General features: G+C 43.8%; 1 protein-coding gene across 2 annotated transcripts; it reads right to left on the reverse strand.

The window, feature by feature from the left end:
* Positions 1–962: 962 nt before the first annotated feature.
* Positions 963–21025, reverse strand: LOC100704933 (coiled-coil domain-containing protein 151). Of its 2 annotated transcripts, XM_003459774.5 has the most exons (13): positions 20818–21025; positions 19688–19809; positions 19357–19434; positions 14324–14509; positions 14085–14186; positions 5430–5555; positions 5157–5279; positions 3680–3829; positions 3438–3598; positions 3130–3286; positions 2068–2220; positions 1707–1794; positions 964–1621 (listed from the first exon to the last, which is right to left on the reverse strand). In XM_003459774.5, the coding sequence occupies exons 1-13, from the start codon at positions 20888–20890 to the stop codon at positions 1497–1499; spliced, it is 1644 nt and encodes a 547-aa protein (XP_003459822.2). In that variant the 5' UTR covers positions 20891–21025; the 3' UTR covers positions 964–1496. The 2 variants fall into 2 exon arrangements, with proteins under 2 accessions (XP_005465582.1, XP_003459822.2); XM_005465525.4 differs by lacking the exons at positions 14085–14186; positions 14324–14509 and having other exon boundaries at positions 963–1621.
* Positions 21026–21255: the final 230 nt, after the last annotated feature.

Below are 21255 nucleotides of genomic sequence, written 5' to 3' on the forward strand. Positions count from 1 at the left end.
TGCCCAGGGTTGTGAGGAGCTGGGCGGTACTCCCCCTCTGTCCCCTTCTGGCCGCCTGCGCCTCAATTTTATTCCACAACCTAGACATCCACATTAAACATACTTTCATAACACATACATATAGGGCCTTGTGGGTGGGCACATTATACAGCGTCCAGAGGATGGTCTGTGTATTCAAACCCACCTCTGGCGCCGGTGTCAACCCTCAATTTTAAATGCATACTGAGGCACACTGAGGGTTTTTGGGAGGAGCCGTGCTGCTCTCTGGCAGGAAGCACCATGCCCTCCTGTTTTTTAAACGCACTTTAGAACAGCACGCAGCAACACTACATATGAGTAGTGTTGCTGGCCACCATGGTCACCACCCATCTTGAGGAGTTTGCCCCCTCACATATACTAATGTGCCACAAACAGGACTTTAATATCACCAACCATTCCCATTTTATTACGGTGTATCCATATAAATGGCCCACCCTGTATATGTGGGTGGGAATGCACGTTTGTGTCTGTGTGCGCCTGTTCATCTGTGTCTATATGTCAGGTTGGGTCTTAGACTCCACCTCTCTGGTAACATCTCAGGCTCTCCGAGGTATGGAGGTCTATCTCCCCTCACCACTCTCCATGCCGGTAGCAGATGCCCTCAGACGCTGGTGGTTCTTGGTGTCTGGGGCTGGGCACTCATGTATGTACCGGCTCACTCCTGGTGGCTGCTTGGCAGAGCCTGGCACCTGTGACCCAGCTGGGGATTTTTTTTCTTCCCCCCTTTCTCACTATCTCTTCTCCCCTCTGTTTTTCTTTCTCTCCCTCTTTCTTTCATTCTTTCTTTCTTCCTGTCCTATCCCCCAGTCTATCCCATCTGTAACAACCAAAAATAAAATAAAATAAATACATAATAATAATAAACGTCACTCAAATGGACCAATACGGCAAGGCCATGATGATCCACTTGGTAAAGTAAATCCGCTAGGCATCTTTTTTGGCCTTCAGACAACAATTCTGATGGCTGAAGATCCAAATGGGACAGGCCAAAAAAAAAAAAAATTTTTCTGCCAAAACCTCCGGACAGGCACACAAGACCACATAGCATGCATGTAGTGCTCAACAAAATTGCCTGTATAGTGGATGCATATATTTGAGTCTGCAAGACCCATTTAGAGCCACCTCTTTCCTGTATAGTGTATTCTGTGGAGACAGGCAGAGAGTGAAATATGAGTAAAACAACCAAAAATGATGTGGAGTAAAGTGTTGACAGCTGACTGTTGCCAAATGAAACCTACTTACACAACAAGTACAGACATAAGGTATCAATTCATGACAGTCATGTAAGACTGTTAAAACTTAAATCTTCATTTGCTGTTTACTACATATCCTTGTAGCAGCAGCTAAGAGGAGAAACTTGATAGCAATGGCAAATCACAGTCTGTTCACTCGGCTCAAAATCATCCCGTTTTACACGTCACTGCTTTATTTTGGGAGAGTTTGGAGATGCTGTCGGATTAAAACTTGCCCTTCCTCTTCTTCTGGGCCTTTCTCTTTGAGTTAGAGTCGACGATTAGCTGAGATTGACGCTTCAGTGCCTCACGAGAAATGACGTGAGCCCCGTCCTTGTCACTCTTGTCCTCTGGAACACAATTAAGTAATCAGCAATTTCAATGTAATTTAGTCTGTAGTCGTAGCTGGTAGTGTGTAGAAGAACACCACGTTACCATCACTGTATGGATCTTGTGCTTGATCCTCAGGTGGTCTGACTTGGGTGCTGTGTTCGGGCAGTTTCCCCTCAATCCTGACGTAGAACTCATAGCAGAAACAGAAAGGGTTAGGCTTAGTGTTAATCAGTGTCATTGGCAGACTGTGTGTTTGTATGCTCTGTGTTATATTCTCAAACAGAGAAGGTGTTGCTGAGTGTTAATGATCATCTACACACATGTGTTTTACTGCTTTTCTCTTAATGGGGAGCCCATGGACAAACTTAAACAAAAATCTTGACTGACTTTGCAAATGTCAAACATGTTGTTTCAGACTCAGAGGATCCATTTCAAGTTTTGAGCTTGTAGGCTTTTGTCTTACCTCCTTTTCCAACATCTCCTTCATTATAGCAGCCACATCCTTCCCCTCAAGCTCTTTCTGCAGAGACTCCAATTTCTGCTCACACTGGGCCATCAGCCCCAGCACCACAAAGTCCTCTGAGTCTGGATGCATGTTGGGAACTGTGTGCTCATCCTGGGAGATGATGAGGAACAAAAAAGGAACAAAAGCACATGAAGACTGTGGAGCTCCAGCAGGGCAGCTCTCTCTCTGAGGAGCATTTCCTTTGAAGGTAACACTCTTAAAAAACGTACCCTGAGACATTTGTAGTGCATTAAAAACCCGACAAGGGAAGCATGACAGAGGTTTACTTCGATTACACACACATTATGTAGGAGCAGGTACTGATAATACAAACTGATTTGTAAATAAGGGGACATGAATGACTTGAGCTTAGTATTTAATAATATACTACGATATACTTCGAACTAACTCGGCAGCTCACTCTCCTGACAACACATCCTTTAAAGATATTTGGGGTCAACATGAAAGACAGGCTAATGTGAAAGGTACAAGTGAGGTCAGAGGTCAAATGCAAACTATAATGTGATATCCCTATATATCATTGTTGTCAATACAAACAGTGGCCATAGCATTAGTATCACTTTATCTATTGACCCTGAAAGAGAGGTCAGATGTGACATTTTTACCTTCTCTATATGTTGACAACACACAGCATGCCTGTAAGAATCAGTTTCTATGTTCTAAGGCAGGGGTCCCCAATCCCAGTACACGAGGGCCGGTGTCCCTGCAGGTTTCAGATCTCACCCTGAGTCAACACACCTGAATCACACGATTAGTTCATTACCAGGCCTCTGGAGAACTTCAAGACATGTTGAGAAGGTAATTTATCCATTTAAATCAGCTGTGATGGATCAAGGACACATCTAAAACCTGCAGGGACACCGGCCATCGTGGACTGGGATTGGGGACCCCTGATCTAAGGCTTTAGTTAAAATCAATGTTGCCCCAGTAAATGGAGAAGTTGACGTTGAAGACCTTTTGGTAACATCAGGAATCCTAATAGACTGTGGTTGTTTGTACCAGTGAGATGTGCTGAAGATTGTCTGCCAGGTGCTCAACTCCGTGTCGGACGGCACCGAGGGTTTTCACAAGCCAATCCAGTTGCTCTTCGGCTTCATCGCACCTCTGCTGCTCAGCCTGCAGCTGCTGCTCACGCTCCTGCAGCGTCTGCTGGTGGCTAAAAAAAGCACACAGAAAGAGCAGACGCTTCAGAATAAGCATTAGACACTCGTGTGATGCTCTGAGTCCCAATCACACCAACAGAGAGTCCATATGATTCACAAACACTGTGACAGCTGCTGCATGACAGAGTTAAATATGTGTCTGACCTGAAGAGTTTAGCCTCCCCAGAATATTTCATCTCTTCAAACTGTTGCTCCAGAAGCTCCTTCTGCTCCTTCAGCTGCAGCAGGACCTCCTCGTTCTCCTCCTGCCGCCTCTCCAGATGTCGACGTGTCTCCTTCTGAGACGTAAAATGCTCCTCTAACTCCTACAAACACAAAATGCTTGAAAGGAAAACGCATATCAGGAAGCACGCTGTGTGTAGCAGAACGAGCGGACACCTTTGCACCTTTATATCGGTGATCCCTGTGGCCTCTTTGATGCGTCTGAAGGCCTCCTCAGCAGTCGAGATGTCTTTCTCCTCTTCAGCCAGCATCCTGGTGGTGCTGTGCTGGACCTCACTGCTTAGTTCATCCAGCTGCACAGCTGCTCGCTGGACCTGCACGATGCAACAGCAACCACTGCACATGTCAGTGACTTGGTTTCACTTTACAGAATCATAATATTGTGTTTGAAGAAACAGACTGCGGTTAATGGGCTGTAGGTCAGAGGATGCGCAGGGCTGAGCATGATTATGTGTGCTCAGTGGTCTCAACTCACACCTTTCTGTCTTTTTTTTTTTTTTGTTGAAGCAACATCATCGCTCTGGATTGAAGGTAGGTGTGGGCGTGTTTATTATAACCACAACAGTTTCTTTCTTTTTTCGCCTGTCCCATTCAGCACTGTCCATCCATCCATCCATTTTCTTCCACTTATCCGGGGCCGGGTCGCGGGGGCAGCAGCCCAAGCAGAGAGGCCCAGACCTCCCTCTCCCCAGCCACCTCCTCCAGCATATCCGGGGGAACACCAAAGCGTTCCCAGGCCAGCCGAGAGATGGGACATGGTGGGACATGCCCGGAAAACCTCGCCCAGGGGGCATCCTTGTCAGATGCCCGAACCACCTTAGCTGGCTCCTTTCGATGTGAAGGAGCAGCAGCTCTACTCTGAGCCCCTCCCGAATGGCCAAACTTCTCACCTTATTTCTAAGGGAGAGACCAGCCACCCTTTGGAGGAAACCCATTTTGCTGCTTTTATCCGCAGTCTCATTCTTTTGGTCACTACCCACAGCTCGTGACCATAGGTGAGGGTAGGGACGTAGACTGATCGGTAAATTGAGAGCTTCGCTTTTACACTCAGCTCTCTCTTCATCACGACGGACCGTTGCAGTGTCCGCATCACAGCGGCCGCTGCAGTAATCCATCTGTTGATCTCCCGCTCCCTTCTCCTGTCACTCGTGAACAAGACCCGGAGATATTTAAACTCCTCCACTTGGGGCAGGAACTCGTCCCTGACCCAGAGCGGGCACTCCACTTTTTTCCGTTCAGCACTGTAGCAATCACAATTACTGTCTGAGAACCAAGAAAAATGCCCAACACATTTATTTTCCCAAGTGGATCATTACGGCTTTGCCATGCTGGTCCACTTGATTGATCTTTGTTATTTGTTTATTTTTATTACTTTTTCTTACTCTTAAGTTATTACAATCGGTACAGAGATGACTGGGGGACAGGAAAGGCAAAGATGTGGACAAGAGAAGTCTATGTCTTTGCCCTCACCTCACATCTTTCTACCGTTGGAGAGACTGATGATGTCACCAAACATCTCTGTCACTAACATCAATGTGATTGGCCTGCTGTGGTGGCGTGAGCAGGAAGGCACTTCTTTATATCTTTGCTCTTTTATTTGTTACTCATCTACAAAAACTGAGTACATTAAATGTCTCTCACCCTTCTCTCAACTTTTGCAGCCTGGGCCTTGCGCTCATCGACCTTTTTCCTGTAGCTTGCTATCACTTGCTCCCTCTCCTTACACTCCTTGTGAAGCAGCTCCTCCTGCTGCTGCAACTCAGCCTGCGAAGCAGAAGAAGACGTAGGCTGATGGTGGTAAGTTGTGAGATACAGTGACTCCTTCATTTATTACTCTGGCAAATCAGCTGGATAATGTAAGCGATGCTGAGTGTTTCTTAATCTGAAGTCACAGCAAAGGAAATTACAGGTCACCTTAGCAGCTTCTTTGGAGAGCTGGCTGTCAGTATTCACAACCTGCAGACTGCGAAGCTCCTCTCTGTGCTTCAGGATTTCTGCTTGCAGACTGTCGAGCTGGCTCTGATACGCCAGACTCTCATCCTGAAGGTGGAAAAGTGAGAGAAATGCAGGCAGAAGCACAAACAGGGGCGATTCTAGGACCAGAGCTTTGGGGGTGCTGAGCACCCAGAGAGCTGCCCAGCCAGCCAAGATACACTTTACTCATCATAATGAGACTTCTTCCCTGTCTCTGTCAGTCCCTGCATCCTTAAATGTCTCCAGTTGTACAGAGTTCCCTCTGATTGTCTCCTTGGTGCATTTAAACCCCTGTTCCTCCCTGTCCTCATCCTCTGTTGTCTTCATCTCCGTTATCAGTCATCATAATTTTAACATCTCTGTGCAAGTCTGCAAATTTCTTTATTAAATAATAAGATTCTTAAATTCATCAAGTCTCTCTGTGCCTGGGTCCTCGTCATAAAACATGACATCACTGTTTTGGACATTTTAACACAATTTAATCCCCACATTTGTGAAAGAAAAACAAAACACTTTTTTTAAAGTCTGTAACAAAACCATAAAATCTGATAAAGGTTATTTAAATGCTGCAACAGAAGAATGGACTGGAATAAAAAAAATACATATCCTAACCTTAATTACTGGGGGAAAATGATGAATGATGCTCATAGTGAGTAAAAAGTAAACTGAGTGCATTTTTTGGCCAGAGATTCACTTTTAATGTGTATGTGTAATATAATACAGATACATAAAAATAAACTTCAAAAATAGAGTCCTTGAAATGTTATGTACAAATGTACAAAAATTTGATAGAAAAATTATAAAAATGGAGGCAACTTTGCCTATGGTACAATGTATACAATGTATGAAAAGATCTGTACTGCAGATACTGCTATGGCTCTGCAGATTTTTTCTTTTATTTTAACCTATGTCGCCTCACCTTGAAGTTGGCAAATCTGTCTATCATATTTGGTGGTCAAGTCTCTCAAGCAGTTTAACGGTTTCTGTTTTGCCTGTCAGTATTCCCTGTCTGTTTTCTTACCTGGTTCTTCCTGACCTTATACTTTCTCCTCACGTTCCCCTCTTTCCTCCTCTCTCCCTCAAAAGGCAAATAACCAAACCACATGTACATCTAATAAAAGATATAAATATTGAAACACTGATCCAACATTATTCTTGATTGGCGGATCATTTGTTCTTACACTTTTACCTGAATGTTGCTCCTGGGTTTAATATCGGCACATATGACAAAATAACCAGCTTCTCTCATTCCATTCCAAACAGGACAGTGGTAACAACAGCAGGCTACAGACAATTTTAAGTTTTAGATTTTAAATAGGCTGTATACATTTCAATGGGAGCAACAGGACGGTCAAATGTTGCTGATTTTACTACAGAGCAGGACGGATTGTAGGGTAGCAAACATCGTCAGAAAACACGTTTTCAACACTGCAGGTTAGCTGGGTGTAATGTTTTTCAGCTAAAAAGAAACATGGTCTGACTCCTACCTAACTATATAAAGAGTAACTGAAGGTTAAATGCAGCTAACATGTCCTGTTCTAAGCCAGCCACTCACACTTCAGCTCCGCTGCGTCTCAGCCACCATCGCTCTGGCAGAAAGGACGCTAGAGCCAGAGTAGGGGAGAGGCAAGCTGGAACAAACCATTTGGGGGGGTTATCTATACTTTTGTTGTTAAAATGTTCCGTCTCAATTAAGTACTGTATGCTTTTTATATTTTTAGTAGTGTGTCACACAAACAGCAAATATTGTCAAAAAAAGTAAGAAATCTTTGGGGTGCTTTGATTAATTTTTGGGGGTGCTGAAGGGGGTGCTGGGGGTGCTGAAGCACCCCCAAAAATGGGCTAAAATCACCCCTGAGCACAAATAAGGCAAAGCGATCAACAAATTAACATCAAATCAATGCATAAAATATACAATATTCTGTGTTCACTAATACTACACTTACAAAAAAATAAACTTACTATACTACCCTCAGACTTCCTATAATCAGACCCCATCTGGTCTTTAAGTGATGATGTGATGAATCCTGCTTCCGGGTCCAAACTATGCGTTTATTAAGGCTGTTGTGTTTTTAACATGTTTTGTATCTTGTTCTATTTAATCTGAACAAGCCCCTAAAAACAGTCAGTGATCACTGTCGGCCTCTCTCGGTTTTTATCACCACTGTTCATTTTAAAGCACAGTTATTAAAACCTTACGGTGTAACGTCTTGATGCATTCTCAATCATCCAGGAAAGTAAATCTCCAAAAGTTGAATCTGTTCATCTGGACGTAGCGTTTTGTGGGAGAAATGTTTCGTCACTCATCCAAGTGACTTCTTCAGTCTCAGCTGACTGCAGGTTTCCCCAAACCTTATAAACAGTACATTTGCATAATGACTGAAACCAGCCCACTGAAGGAACAATGGGCTGTGAGATCAGTTCCTTAATCATGATTATGCAAATTCCCATGACCATTGATCAACAATCACTGACCAAAACCCACTGATCAAAGAACACTGATCAATGGCCATGAGTGCCATTCACAGAGAGTTGGGGAATGGTTGCAATCACAGCATTGTAAGATGGCGAAAGATGTACCCTTAGGCCCCCTCCTCGATTCAGAGATGGTCTTTCCCTGTTCACGTAAATGGCCTCCTTGACTCCGCGCTCCGCAGAAACGAGACCCAGGAAGTGGTTACAGGAAGAGGGTGATAGACTGTCTGAAGCAGTTGGAACAAGACAAGGCTATTGACCGGACCTCATACCACAGGCTGTACCCAGGGGAGTCTACACCAAGTCTGTATGGTTTACCGAAAATACATAAGCAGGGTGCACCTTTAAGACCGATTGTCTGCATGATCAACTCGGTCACCTATAACATCTCCAAGTTTCTGGCTTTGATCCTCAACCCGCTGGTGGGCAGCTCTGAACACCACATCCAGAAGACCCTGGATTTTGTTGAGAAGGTGAGAGATGTCGTTATGGAGGCAGATGAAACCATGGTCTCGTACGACGTTACATCTCTCTTCACTTGCATCCCAGTCACGGAAGCGTTGGAGGTAGTCCGTAAGAGATTACAGGATGACACCAACCTCAGCAACAGGACCACTCTCAGCATCGACCAAGTGTGTTTGCTTTTGGAACTGTGTCTTCATTCCACCTACTTCACATACAAGGGTCAGTTCTACAGGCAGAAACATGGGTGTGCCATGGGCTCCCCAGTTTCACCCATCATGGCCAATTTGTACATGGAAGAAGTGGAAAAGAGGGCTTTGCTATCCTACCCTGGAACACCACCAAGCCATTGGTTCAGATATGTGGATGACACCTGGGTGAAAATCAAATCTCAGGACGTACTACATTTCACAGATCACATTAACTTGGTGGACCGACACATCAAATTCACCAGGGAGGATATGAAAAGTGGCAGGTTAGCCTTCTTAGACTGTGAGATTTCCATCAGTAATGGGGGACATCTAAAGGCTGACGTGTACCATAAACCTACACATACGGATCAGTATCTAAGGTTTGACTCTCATCATCCACTGGAGCACAAACTGGGTGTCATCAGGACACTACAACACAGAGCGAACACCATCCCCACTGACACAGCGGCCAGGGAGGCAGAAGAACAGCACATCAAGAAGGCCCTGAGTAAATGTGGTTATCCCAGCTGGACTTTTGTCAAAACGGGAAAGGCACCTAAAGAAAGCTCCAGCCGATCCAGGAGAGAAGGACAACCACTGCCCAAGCGAAAACCTGTAGTGATCCCATATGTGTCAGGAGTATCGGAGCAGTTGAGACGCATTTTTTCTAAACACCGGGTCTCTGTGGCTTTTAAACCCCAAAACACGCTGCGCCAAAAACTGGTCCACCCCAAGGATCGGGTCCCCCGACACAAACAGAGTAACATAGTGTACACTGTTAAGTGCCAGGAGGATTGCCAGGATTTATACATCGGGGAAACCAAACAACCTCTAGCGAAGTGGATGGCACAACACAGAAGAGCTACCTCGTCAGGCCAGGACTCTGCAGTCTATTTACACCTACAGGCCAGTGGACACTCTTTCAATGATGAGGATGTACACATCCTGGACAGGGAGGAACGCTGGTTTGAGTGCGGAGTCAAGGAGGCCATTTACGTGAAGAGGGAAAGACCATCTCTGAATCGAGGAGGGGGCCTAAGGGTACATCTGTCACCATCTTACAATGCTGTGATTGCAGCCATTCCCCAACTCTCTGTGAATGGTACTCATGGCCATTGATCAGTGGTTGTTGATCAGTGGGTTTTGGTCAGTGATTGTTGATCAATGGTCATGGGAATTTGCATAATTATGATTAAGGAACTTACCTCACAGCCCATTGTTCCTTCAGTGGGCTGGTTTCAGTCATTATGCAAATGTACTGTTTATAAGGTTTGGGGAAACCTGCAGTCAGCTGAGACTGAAGAAGTCACTTGGATGAGTGACGAAACGTTTCTCCCACAAAACGCTACGTCCAGATGAACAGATTCAACTTTTGGAGACTTACGGTGTAACTACCGCCCAGCCCATGCAGCAGTATATTAATAACTAACCTGGTATTGTGGATGGATTATCTCAGTTGTTCTCCTGACTGAAGTTTGGTCCGTTTACAGCATCCTGCCATGCGATTGCATTTGTTCCTAACCATCGGGAACCCTCACCTTAACTTTTATCGAGTGGAAAAAAGTTAGCGTTCATCCTCCAGCTTCACTGTGTTTATGTTATGCTAACATAGCTGTGTCGCTAGCGATCATGTAGCACATCATTATATACCAGCTAGCCCAACTTCAGTAACCCAAAAACGTCACTGCTGTTTAGTTTTCTGTCTTCATTTATGTTGGAAGTGATAGCAGTGTTAACTTGTTATTTTCTGTTATTTTGCGAGAGTACTGTTGCCCGCGGTGAGTTGTTGTTATTGTGTGTGAGCAGTAAAACATGGCATAACGAATAAAGTGCTTGGAGTGAGACTACGACGTCGTGTCTTTTGACTTAACATTGGTATCAGAGGATGGTTACCAATTATAAAGTACCACCGCAGCTTGATGAAGCCAGGCCATACGAGTGCTGGAAGAATGAAGTCAATATTTGGAGACGAGTTACAGAGCTGGATAAAAACAAGTAGGCACTCGCGGTGGCGCTGAGGCTCGAGGGAAGAGCCAGAGAAACAGCCATGGAGATACCCGCGGAAGATTTGAACAAAGGTGACGGTATGGAAACACTACTTGCAAAACTAGACGCGGTGTTTCAGAGAGAAGAAAAAGACCACACGTATGAAGCTTACTCGTGTTTTGACTCCATTGCAAAGAACCACAGTGTGTCCATGGCAGACTACATTATAGACTTTGAACAGCGTTATAACCGGATGAAAAAGTACAACATGACGCTGCCTGACGCTGTGTTAGCATTAAGCTTCTAGATACAGTTTGTCTTGATGAGAAAAGTCAACACCTTGCACCGACTTAACATTTGTGTCTATGAAGTCTGCACTGAAACGGATTTTCGGAGGGAAAGTAGCCGGAGTTTTCAGCGGAATTCAACTGAACCAAGATGCAGTTTTCCTTACGGAGCAAAAAGGTCCCAAATACAAACGAAACAACGGTACTTTGTTGCGGAGTGGACAGCGACAACCACTACAAGGTACCAACCCACTTGACAAGTTTGGCAAGCGAACAAGATGTGCTATTTGTCTCAGTACTTACCACTGGGCTAAAGACTGTCCTCGTCGGAATGGTGACCAAGTAAAGCTAACTGAAGATGGAAACATGGAGGAGTGTAACATTACTTTGTACGCTAAAGCCTCAATGACAGACTCTGAAATCTTCCTGACTGAAGCACTGGGGTCAACCATTATTGATACTGCATGTGCACGTACAGTTTGCAGTCAGAAGTGGTTAGATAGTTACATGAGTGACCACAGCCAAGGCCAAGTAAACAAGTTGCTGCAATCAGAAACCCCCAGCTCCACACCATTTCGCTTTGAGGATGGCGGTGTAGTGTATTCCAGCAGAAAAGTGAAACTTCCGGCCAAAATTGGACAAACGAAATGTGACATTGAAAGTGAAGTAGTTCCTGTTGACATTCCACTACTACTGAGGAAATCATCTATCAAGAAAGCAGGGACTTTTCTAGACATGGAGAATGACAGTGTTGTTCAAGTAGCCTGTTCCCTTAGAGCTCACTAGTTCGGGACACTATTGTGTGGACATTAGAGATGAAAATACTACAGAAAGCTGCAATGAAAATGAAGTTCTCATTGTAACTGCTGAAATGTCTACAAAAGAGAAACAGAGAAATTTCTTGTGAAACTTCATAAACAGTTTGGTCATGCATCTGCAGAGAGGTTACTGAGACTCATCCAAAGCTCTGGCAATACAGACCAACAATGTGCAGTTATTCTGCAAGAGATAGTTCATGACTGTGACATTTGTCAGAGATATTGCAAAACCAAGCCGAGACCTGCTGTTGGTCTACCTCTGGCTTCTGAGTATAATGAGACAGTAGCGATGGATCTACACGAGCTGGAGCCTTCACATCATCGACCACTTCACACGCTTCAGTGCCGGCAGCATCGTAAAGACAAAGAAAGCTGCAGAGATCGTCAACTCCTTCATTCACACCTGGATAAGTATTCATGATGCCCCCAGACGGCTCTACACAGATAACGGCGGAGAGTTCAACAACACGGAGATTCGGGACATGGCTGAAAACGCCAACACTGAGGTAAAGACAACGGTGGGGTATAGTTCCTGGAGCAACGGACTACTGGAGAAACATAACATGACACTTACAGAAATCCTCCTGAAGGTAAAAAAGGAACGAGGATGTGACTGGCACACTGCGTTAGACTGAGCCCTCATGGCCAAAAACAGTATGCTTAATGTACATGGTTATAGTCCACATCAACTTGTGTTTGGCCAAAACCCCAACCTTACTTCTGTGTTGATGGATAAGCCACCTGCCTTAGAGGGCACAACTGTAAGCGCAAGAGTAGCTGAACACATATCAGCATTACATGCTTCCAGGAAAGCATTTACTGAGGCAGAGTATTCAGAAAGGAAGGGTCCAGGTGTAGTTATTGGGCAGGATGGAGCTGTTGTATTTGTAAGACATGGCGGGACTCTTGTAAGAGTGCACAAGTCAAAGTTGAGTAAAGTGGATGCACAGACTGGAGATAAACAAATACCACAGAGTACTACTGATGATGACAATGACAACAAAGACACAGTTGAAAATGATGAGACAGAAGCACCCGATGGTGAACAGAGTATTAGTGAGGAAGAAGAGATCACTAGTGACAGAGAAACTAACACTACAGTAACATGTCTATGACACAGTCTTCTACATACACTGATCCTGTCTCCTCTGCAGATGTAAAGTTAAGAGCAGGATAGCTGATCACTTTTACGAACAGAGACAACGGTGTTCAACATACAGCCAGAGTATTAGGCAGAGCAGGAAAAGCCAAAGGGCAATGCACAAACTGGTACAATGTGCAATATCTTGAGCCTGATAGTAGTGAAGGTGAAAAGAAAGCTTTAGACATGTCATTTGCTGATGGTCTTTGCACTGAAGCTGAAAACAGAGATGCAGATGTACTAATAACAAAAGATATTTCCTTTGATGCTGCCAAAAAGGAGATTGAGAACTGGCAAAGTAATGGTGTGTTTGATGAAGTGAAAGACCTTGTCAAAAATGTGTGTCTACTAGATGGGTCTGTACACTCAAAGAAACTAATAATGGTATTGTTCCGAAGGCCCGATTTGTGGCACGGGGGTTTGAAGAGGTAAATACTCAAGAACTACAGAAAGACTCTCCAACATGTGCATCTGAGTCCCGCAGACTGGTGCTAGCTGTGATATGTCAAAACAAGTGGAAAGTGAATTAAATGGACATTACATATGCCTTTTCGCAGGGAATGAAACTGTCAAGAGACATTTATCTTCGCCTCCCACCTGAAGCTGGCAAGGACAATGTTCTATGGAAACTAAAAAAGTGTGTGTATGGACTTGCAGATGCTTCACTTTATTGGTACAATAAGGTCAATGCCATTATGGTCAAAACTGGTGGTAAAATATCACAGGTTGATCCCGCAGTGTTTTATTGGCAGAATGAACTGGGATTCAACAGCCGTCTGTGTGCATGGGTGTTGGACTTCCTCACTGGCAGACCACAGGTGGTGAGGGTGGGTAGATGCATGTCTAACAGCATCACCATCAACACAGGAGCACCACAGGGATGTGTCCTCTTGCCACTGCTCTACTCCCTCTACACTTCAGACTGTTTGTAACTCTCAGTGATGCTGCAGTGTTCGTTTGACTTTGGACCCGGAAACGGCTAATGACGTCAGGCTCAAAGAGCGGATTTTGCAGAGTACAGAGATCTTACAGGAAGTGTTTAAGAGACTGTGCTCAAGTACGAGCATGCAGGTGTCTGCTAACGCCTAAAACAGAATTTATGCTGAGAGCGAAGACCAAAATAACCATTTTCAGAGACCAGCTTTGCAGTGACTGTTTCAAAAATATTTAACACAAACCGTTACATGAGACGGTGCCGACAAAGTCTTGCGGTTTACGAGGAATGCTGGACTGACCTGTAAGTGACTCTTTAATTTCAGGTAGTCAATCATGATGTTCTTGGCCTCCTTGCACTTAAACTGGCTTTTCTCCAGACTGTTCTCCAGGACCCGCAAGTTCTGAACACAAACACGAATCATTGCTCATTGTGACCTTTGACCTGTCACAATGCACATCTTATAACAAATGAGAACCATATAAAAAGAAACTCAGAGGCAATGACACTTTTTTGTTTTTGAATCAGAGAGGTAACTACCATGGCATTCTCCTCTTTTTTCAAAGTGCGAACACCAGGGGGCGCTGCTCTGTGCTCTGGTTTCATTCTCTGGTACTCCATCTTCAGCTCTTCACGGCGCCTCTCATAGATCTCAGTGCCATGTTTTAGGGCATTGAAACGCTTCCTGTGGGATAGCACGCATTCGTCTAGTGTTTCAATGATCTCCTGTGAGACATGCAGAGGGGGAATGCAGTACAGTCATGCATGCGGACCATGACAACAGATTTAGTGTGCAGTCCTGTGAAGAACTAAGAACACCCTGCTGCTTCCACAGGAATTAAAAATGTATGTAATCACACACTTAATTGATTGATCATCATCGGTGTGAGCAGGTCTACAGAATTCAGGTGTGTTAACACAGTCTTCTCAGAAGAGGACGTTCCAGTGAACTCACAACAAGCTCAGAGAAACTGCAAAAGCCCGTCATGATCCTTTTTCTCAGTCTTTTTCCTTTTGTAGTTTTTGGTTATTGCTGTGATTGTTAGATATCTTCAGTTTGTTAGCCTTTGGTTTGGATTTTCACCTGTGTGTCTTTCTGCTTAGCACTCCAGTTTTGTGCACCCCCTCCCAGTCTGTTTTAACAGCTCTTAAATTAGCATAACAAATATTTTTCACCAAAATTCAGGTGAAATTCCTAAGGTGGTCACTTTTGACCGGGAACTCCACAGATTCAAGGTTGATTAAAACACTCAAAATTCAATGAAAGAAGTGCTCATCACGTTTATATGTTCAAGTAGTGTGGAAGATGTCATAAGGCCTGGAGGCAATCACATGTAAAACACAATATTTATGAGTGTTTTAAGTCGTAAATCGGGGCAATTTGACCCGATCACGACAGGAAGGTTAGTTTGCTCTTTTTTTCTGGCCTTTTTCAGTTTGGTATTCTAGTTCATTTTCTCTTTTTTCTCAGCCCTGATTCTGTCCTTTGTAATTCCCTGGGTTTGTTTTCCTGCCCCCTGCGCTCTCTGTGTCAAGTTTGTTTATTTCCTGAGATCTGTTACTTGTTTTACTTTGTTGGGTTTTTTGTCTTTTGTGCTCTGTATTTAGTTTTACATTCCTTGTCTTGTTTTCTCACTTAGGTTTAGCTGTCCTCCCTGACATGCCTATTTGTTCCTTCAGTTTGTCTCAGTTCTTTGTTGTGTCCTCTCTCATGGTTGCGTGTCTTCTAGCTGTTGGCTCTTTAGTTTTGGACCCTCGTTCATGGCCAGCCTTTGTTTTGTATTTTCAGTGCAGCATTAAAGTTGTTTTTGAAGTTTATTTCCTTCCTTCCTTTATTTCCTTCCTGGGGCGATTGTAGCTCAAGAGTTGGCCGTTCGTCTTGTAATCGGAAGGTTACAAGACGAACTGCAGTTAGTTACATTACTAGTTACTTCTATCAAAAGTAACTCAGTTACTTCAAGTTACTCGTTACTTTCAGAGTAACTAGTTACTAGGGAAAGTAACTTTGGTTTTACTCAGAATTCTCTTGTTAATGTGTTGCTTCTCTAACTGGATACCCAGCAAGTTTGCCAGTCTTCTAGCTTGCTTACTTGCCACAAGTGCACTGTGCCACCTACCAATAGAAAGGAAAAAATAATGTGCACATTTCCACGAGAGAAATCCCACGCCTGGACTGTCATTGACCGCCGCATGATTCTAGCCTGCTTTTTACATCCAACATAAAAACTGCAGTCGTGGTGCTTTTGATTGTACTCAGAACTCGGAAATTCTGCCTTCTGAATAGGAAGATGTAGGTAACACCAGACTGCAGATGAGCTGCATACAGGGCTGGACTGGGATTTTGACTAGAGACCAGCCCACCATTATAGGAAAAATCATAAAGCCTTTGAATGAAAATAAACACTGTTGTCACAGTGATGTACACTGTTCTGATGGTATATATGTATCAATCTATCAATTGTTTGTTGTAAGACTCAGATAATTATTTTTTTAAAAGCTAGACATTTTAAATGAGAATAAGAAAGAAAGGTATTTCCTTGTGCCCCACTTTCCCTGTTAATGCCCTGCATCAGGGGTGGACAATTCCAGGCCCAGAGGGCCGGTGTCCCTGCAGGTTTTACGTGTCCTTGAACCAACACAGCTGATTTAAATGGCTAAATTAGCTCTTCAACATGTCCTGATGTTCTCCAGAGGCCTGGTAATGAACTAATCATGTGATTTAGGTGTGTTGACCCAAGGTGAGATCTAAAACCTGCAGGGACACCGGCCCTCGGGGCCTGGAATTGCCCACCCCTGCCCTACATGAACCCCTGGCAACACTTTACTAGATCCGCCCCTGCACAGTTACCAGCTGTCAGCTACGTAGAAAAGGATCCTGGTGTTATTTGTCTCTCAGAAACAGTTCATAACTTCCCTTCAACTCATTCATGTCACCTAACAGGTAAACATGTTTCTCCATCACCTGTTCAGCTCTGATGATTCAGTAAGGACATCTCCTGGTTTCATCTTCATGTTTCCCTCTCACCACATATCCAAACCGACATCATGACCAGCAGCTTTTACAGCTGTGGCTCCAGCAAACATCAGCTGATACTAGAAATTAATATTAAATAAATTCTAACAACAGCTGATCAAGCTTAAACGTGCTGCTGTTGTTTAGCGCGACATCCGCTGGTTTCCTCTTTCTGGCGCAAAGTGGGCGATAAACAAACAAGAGAGAAAAGCCGATCAGCTGATCATTGATCAGTTTCATGATTGAAGTAGAAACAGGAGAGGGAGGGGGGAGAATGAGAGGAGAAGAGGCAGCTGTGCAGCTTCAGCTTTGTGTCTTTTTTCATTCCAGCTGAAGTCCGGGACAAACTGTGTTCCTTTTCAGCTCAATACAAAACGCGTAATATTTTCTCTGAATGCGGGACGATTCTGTTTTTTACGGGACGGTTGGCAACTCTAATAATTAAACGTATGAACAAAATAAAGTTCAACATCAGTAACATAGCACCCACACAGCTGTATAGAAACTCCGTCATGCTAGCTAGCACGCAGTACGAAAAAGTCAGCATAACGAAAATAAACTCCACCTAAACTTGGTTTATATCTGACTGATAGACTGCAGGTCATAACTTCTTACCTGAAGTTCAGTTCACCTGAAACTCGGACCGGCGGCCGCTTCGGGTCTCTCCTCTTGCCTCCCTTTTCCTTCATCCACCTGCTGGCCTCCACCACTTGCTAATGTTACTGAATCTGTGGAAGCTCCGCGATAGCCACCACACGAAGTAACGAATAACGAGCCTATCTAAATCCCAGTAACGAGTAACGCATTCCTGGTTTTGGCATAATAACTAGTTACCGTGCTCATTACCACAATAATAACGTAGTTACTGTAACGCGTTACTTAATAACGCGTTAGTCCCAACACTGGACATGACAAACCCAAAACAGCTTTAGCAGATAGTCTGCACACCTTAGTGAGCATGTTAAAGGTTAAAGGCCATGGAGGGCTGATGATTTAGGGACCTACGAGTCACTGAGTGGACCGTGGACACCTCTACATACTCAAGTATTCCAGAGTCGGTGTGAGGCCATCTGTCCCACAGCTAAAGCTCGGACCAAACTGGGTCATCATGCGACAATGTTGATGACCCAGTTTGATCGGGATGAGCACCATTTCCAATAGAACGACTGGAAAATCAAAGAATCAAGGTGCTGCAGAGCTCAGAGAGCTATGCAGAAATGAATGGTGCAAACCGCAGTGAAGTGATCGTACCTATCCCTACAACCAAAACTTCAAATGAACTAACTGATTTCACGTTGCACTTACATGACTCTGGTAATTAAAACCTTGGAAAAGATCTTTAAAGTGTTATTAGATCCCCCATTAATGGTAAAATTGATCCTTCGTAATTTGCTCATCAGCAGAGTGAAAGTGTTGATAATGCTAAACCCTTTATATTAAAGTCTGTCTAAGAGCACCTCAAAAAATCCAGTCCTCACGTTAGACTTCTGTTTGCTGACCTCTCTGCTATTAATAAGATGCAGCCTCACGTTCTAAACTTCCAGAACAGCTCCTGATGCTGACTTTAAACTTCCTACTGAAGAGTCCGACGGGTCCTCGTTAACAAATGTCCGGCAGGACTGTGTCATGCTCTGGTTCCCCTCAGGGATGTGTTCTTGTTATTATGTATGCCGACAGCTGCAGGACTTCTTATGAGGACAGATTTATAATTGCCTGATATCACTGTCCTCTGAGTCTGTCCACGGCCCTGTTTTGCCTGAATTTGTGAAGTAGTGTGATGATAACTATCTGGAGCTAAATGTGTGTCAAAAACAAAAGAAATGATCATTGATTTCAGACGCATAACCCCGAGTATAAAGCGAGTGTTATTTGTGAGATAGTGCAGTCTTATAAATATCTCGGCACAGCCTTTGACAAATATCTCCATCGTAAAACAGGGTCAACAGAGAATGTGTTAGTAGGGAAGTTTTATGTCATTTTTATTGTTAATTTACTGAAAGTCTTTGAAGATTTTCTTTTATCTGCTGGATCAGTATGTATCAAGGATAGAAACTTGCTTGGCAGTGTTGTTAATAAGTTGGTCGCCGTGACCTTGGACCCCACCCAGTGTAGAATAAACTAAACTTAAAGTCCTTCATTAAAATTCAGAAACCTAAAATCCTCGTTTCTCAGCTCTTAGATTACTTACTGCTGACAGATGATGAATATTTCTGTGAATGTTTATTCCTATACATTTCTCCTTGTTATTCTATTTATTTATTTAATCCTTATGTTATTTTTCTTGATCTCTGCTTTACTGTGCATCAAAGCTGGTTTAAAGACTGTGTGTTATGTGTAAGCTGCAAGCAAAAAGCTCTTTTTGGGATTAATGAAGTCGAATCTGAATCAGTGCTGTCAAGAAGAGTGGACCAAAATTGCCCCACAGTGATGTGACAGATTGATAGTCACAGAAACATTGCTGCAGCTTATTGCTGCTCAGTCACTGGCGGACTTAGTTCTTCACAGTACTGCATTTCAAGTAAAATCGGAGTTCAGGGTGCGTGCACAGGCTTCCTCTCACCTTCACAGACTTGTTGCGGTAGGATTCCCTCTCCCTTGCTCTGTTTTGAAAGGCTGCTCTGATCACCTGCTCATCACGCTAAGAGGCAGACACCAGTGTAACCAAAAATGAATTCTAAAACACATTTTTTGAGTGAGATAAATGTGGTTAAAAAAGAGGAAAAGAAGGAGGATTGTTGTCTCCAGCTTCATAAGGACCATAAATGGCTTCCAGCTAGGTAGGCCAGGTTTCTCAGTCTGTGTGTGACTGCACTATTATCTTCTTTATTTTAAATTAAATAAAGTTCAGATCAGCATTCAAACATCTTTAGCTTGTGTTGTGACCATCTTACAGCATGAGCTCCTGCCAGCTTCCTGTGCAGCCTCCTGTTGTCCTCCCTCAGCTGATGGATCAGCTCCTGGTTCTTCATGATGGCAGCTTCATGTCTGTCATAGCACGCTTTTCTCTCTACCTCTATGGTGGAGATACAGAGAAACAGGTGACCCACAGTCACCTGCTGAATTTATCGGCTGTAAGTCAATTCTAAGAGTGTTAAAGTTCATTTAAGGACCTAAATGGCAGTTTGCTGTTTTTCACTCAGCTGCTTCGTCTCGACTCTTCATGTTCCAGGTGTTGCACTTTCTGCAGTTTATCACAGATGTGAGTAATGAAAGAGCTGTGTGCTGTGTGTATCTTCAAATAACTGTGTAAATCATGCTGATTGTAAAATGCTTCATAAAGTTAAAATGAAATATCCTCAGGCTGGATGCCTACCTGTGCGTTTCTGTGCCATCGTTTTTTTTCCTCTGATGGAAGAAAAACGGAACTCAGCAGGACCCTGAGTGTACCTGTCAGATGGTCACAGCTGTTGCTCGATATAACCAAAATAAGGTTGCACTGTTTTATATAAAATTAAAGTAAACCTGCCTCAGACAGACAGACCACTGTTGCTTGTGTTTACCTCACAGCGACTGTATGATTTACATTGATTAGATGGGATTTCAGATGAGGAGTAGCGATCATTCAGGATGGAAGCAGACTGAAGGTTTATCCATGAACCTCCATAATACAGATCTGATTGTCACGAGAATCAAGCTATGGTTCATGTGTAAAACAAATCGTTATCTTCAGTAATCAGTCCCAGGTGTTTTGGAGACTATACAAACAATAACATTGTTGTTTAATTTTATTTTACAGCTTAAAATATCAATCACAGTTCAGGGCACTGAGAATTTTAGAAGACGAGTCGTTTTATTAATTCTCTGCAGCTCATTTAAAAACACTGATCAGCTGCAAGTGTCGAAACTTTGTCCTAATCGACACGAAGTAGAGACAGCAAGCGTCTTTATCCGTGAGCTCTTTCATCGCTCAAATCTGTGATAAACTGCAGAAAGTGCAACATCTGGAACACGAAGAGTGGAACAAGCCGCTAAGGTGGAACAGCTGCCTCCAGCTGAGCTGAAACCCGCCGAACAAACTTACCGAGCAGTCTGATTTTCCGCTTCAGCCCCGTGATGTGTTCAGCTGCCATCGCTGTGACTTTTGGGTGTTTCATTCAGTCAGTGGCAGAAAACGAAGTCTTTGTTTCTGTTGGAGTTGGTCACAGTGTTGCCTAGCAACGTGTACACCTAAAGCCAAACCAGGGCTTGTTGAACGAATAGTCGCGTCATTCTCCATTCACTCCATAAGGATCACTGAGTCTCGCGATAGTTCAGGTGTTGTGCCAGAAGGCGATTGCCGTCCGCGGGAGCGCGCAGCTGCTTAAAGCTGTAGGGTCCAGATTCCTTACATAGACAGGATCAAACTGGGATAACGTGCAAAAAACACATTTATGCCTTTGTTATTATGGAGGGCCAGAAGTGACCTGAATGAATGAATTAAATAGGCCATTAAATGTTTCATTAATTATTTAATCAGAAT

This window comes from Oreochromis niloticus, linkage group LG6 (assembly GCF_001858045.2).
Source record: "Oreochromis niloticus isolate F11D_XX linkage group LG6, O_niloticus_UMD_NMBU, whole genome shotgun sequence".
NCBI classification, from domain to species: Eukaryota; Metazoa; Chordata; class Actinopteri; order Cichliformes; family Cichlidae; genus Oreochromis; species Oreochromis niloticus.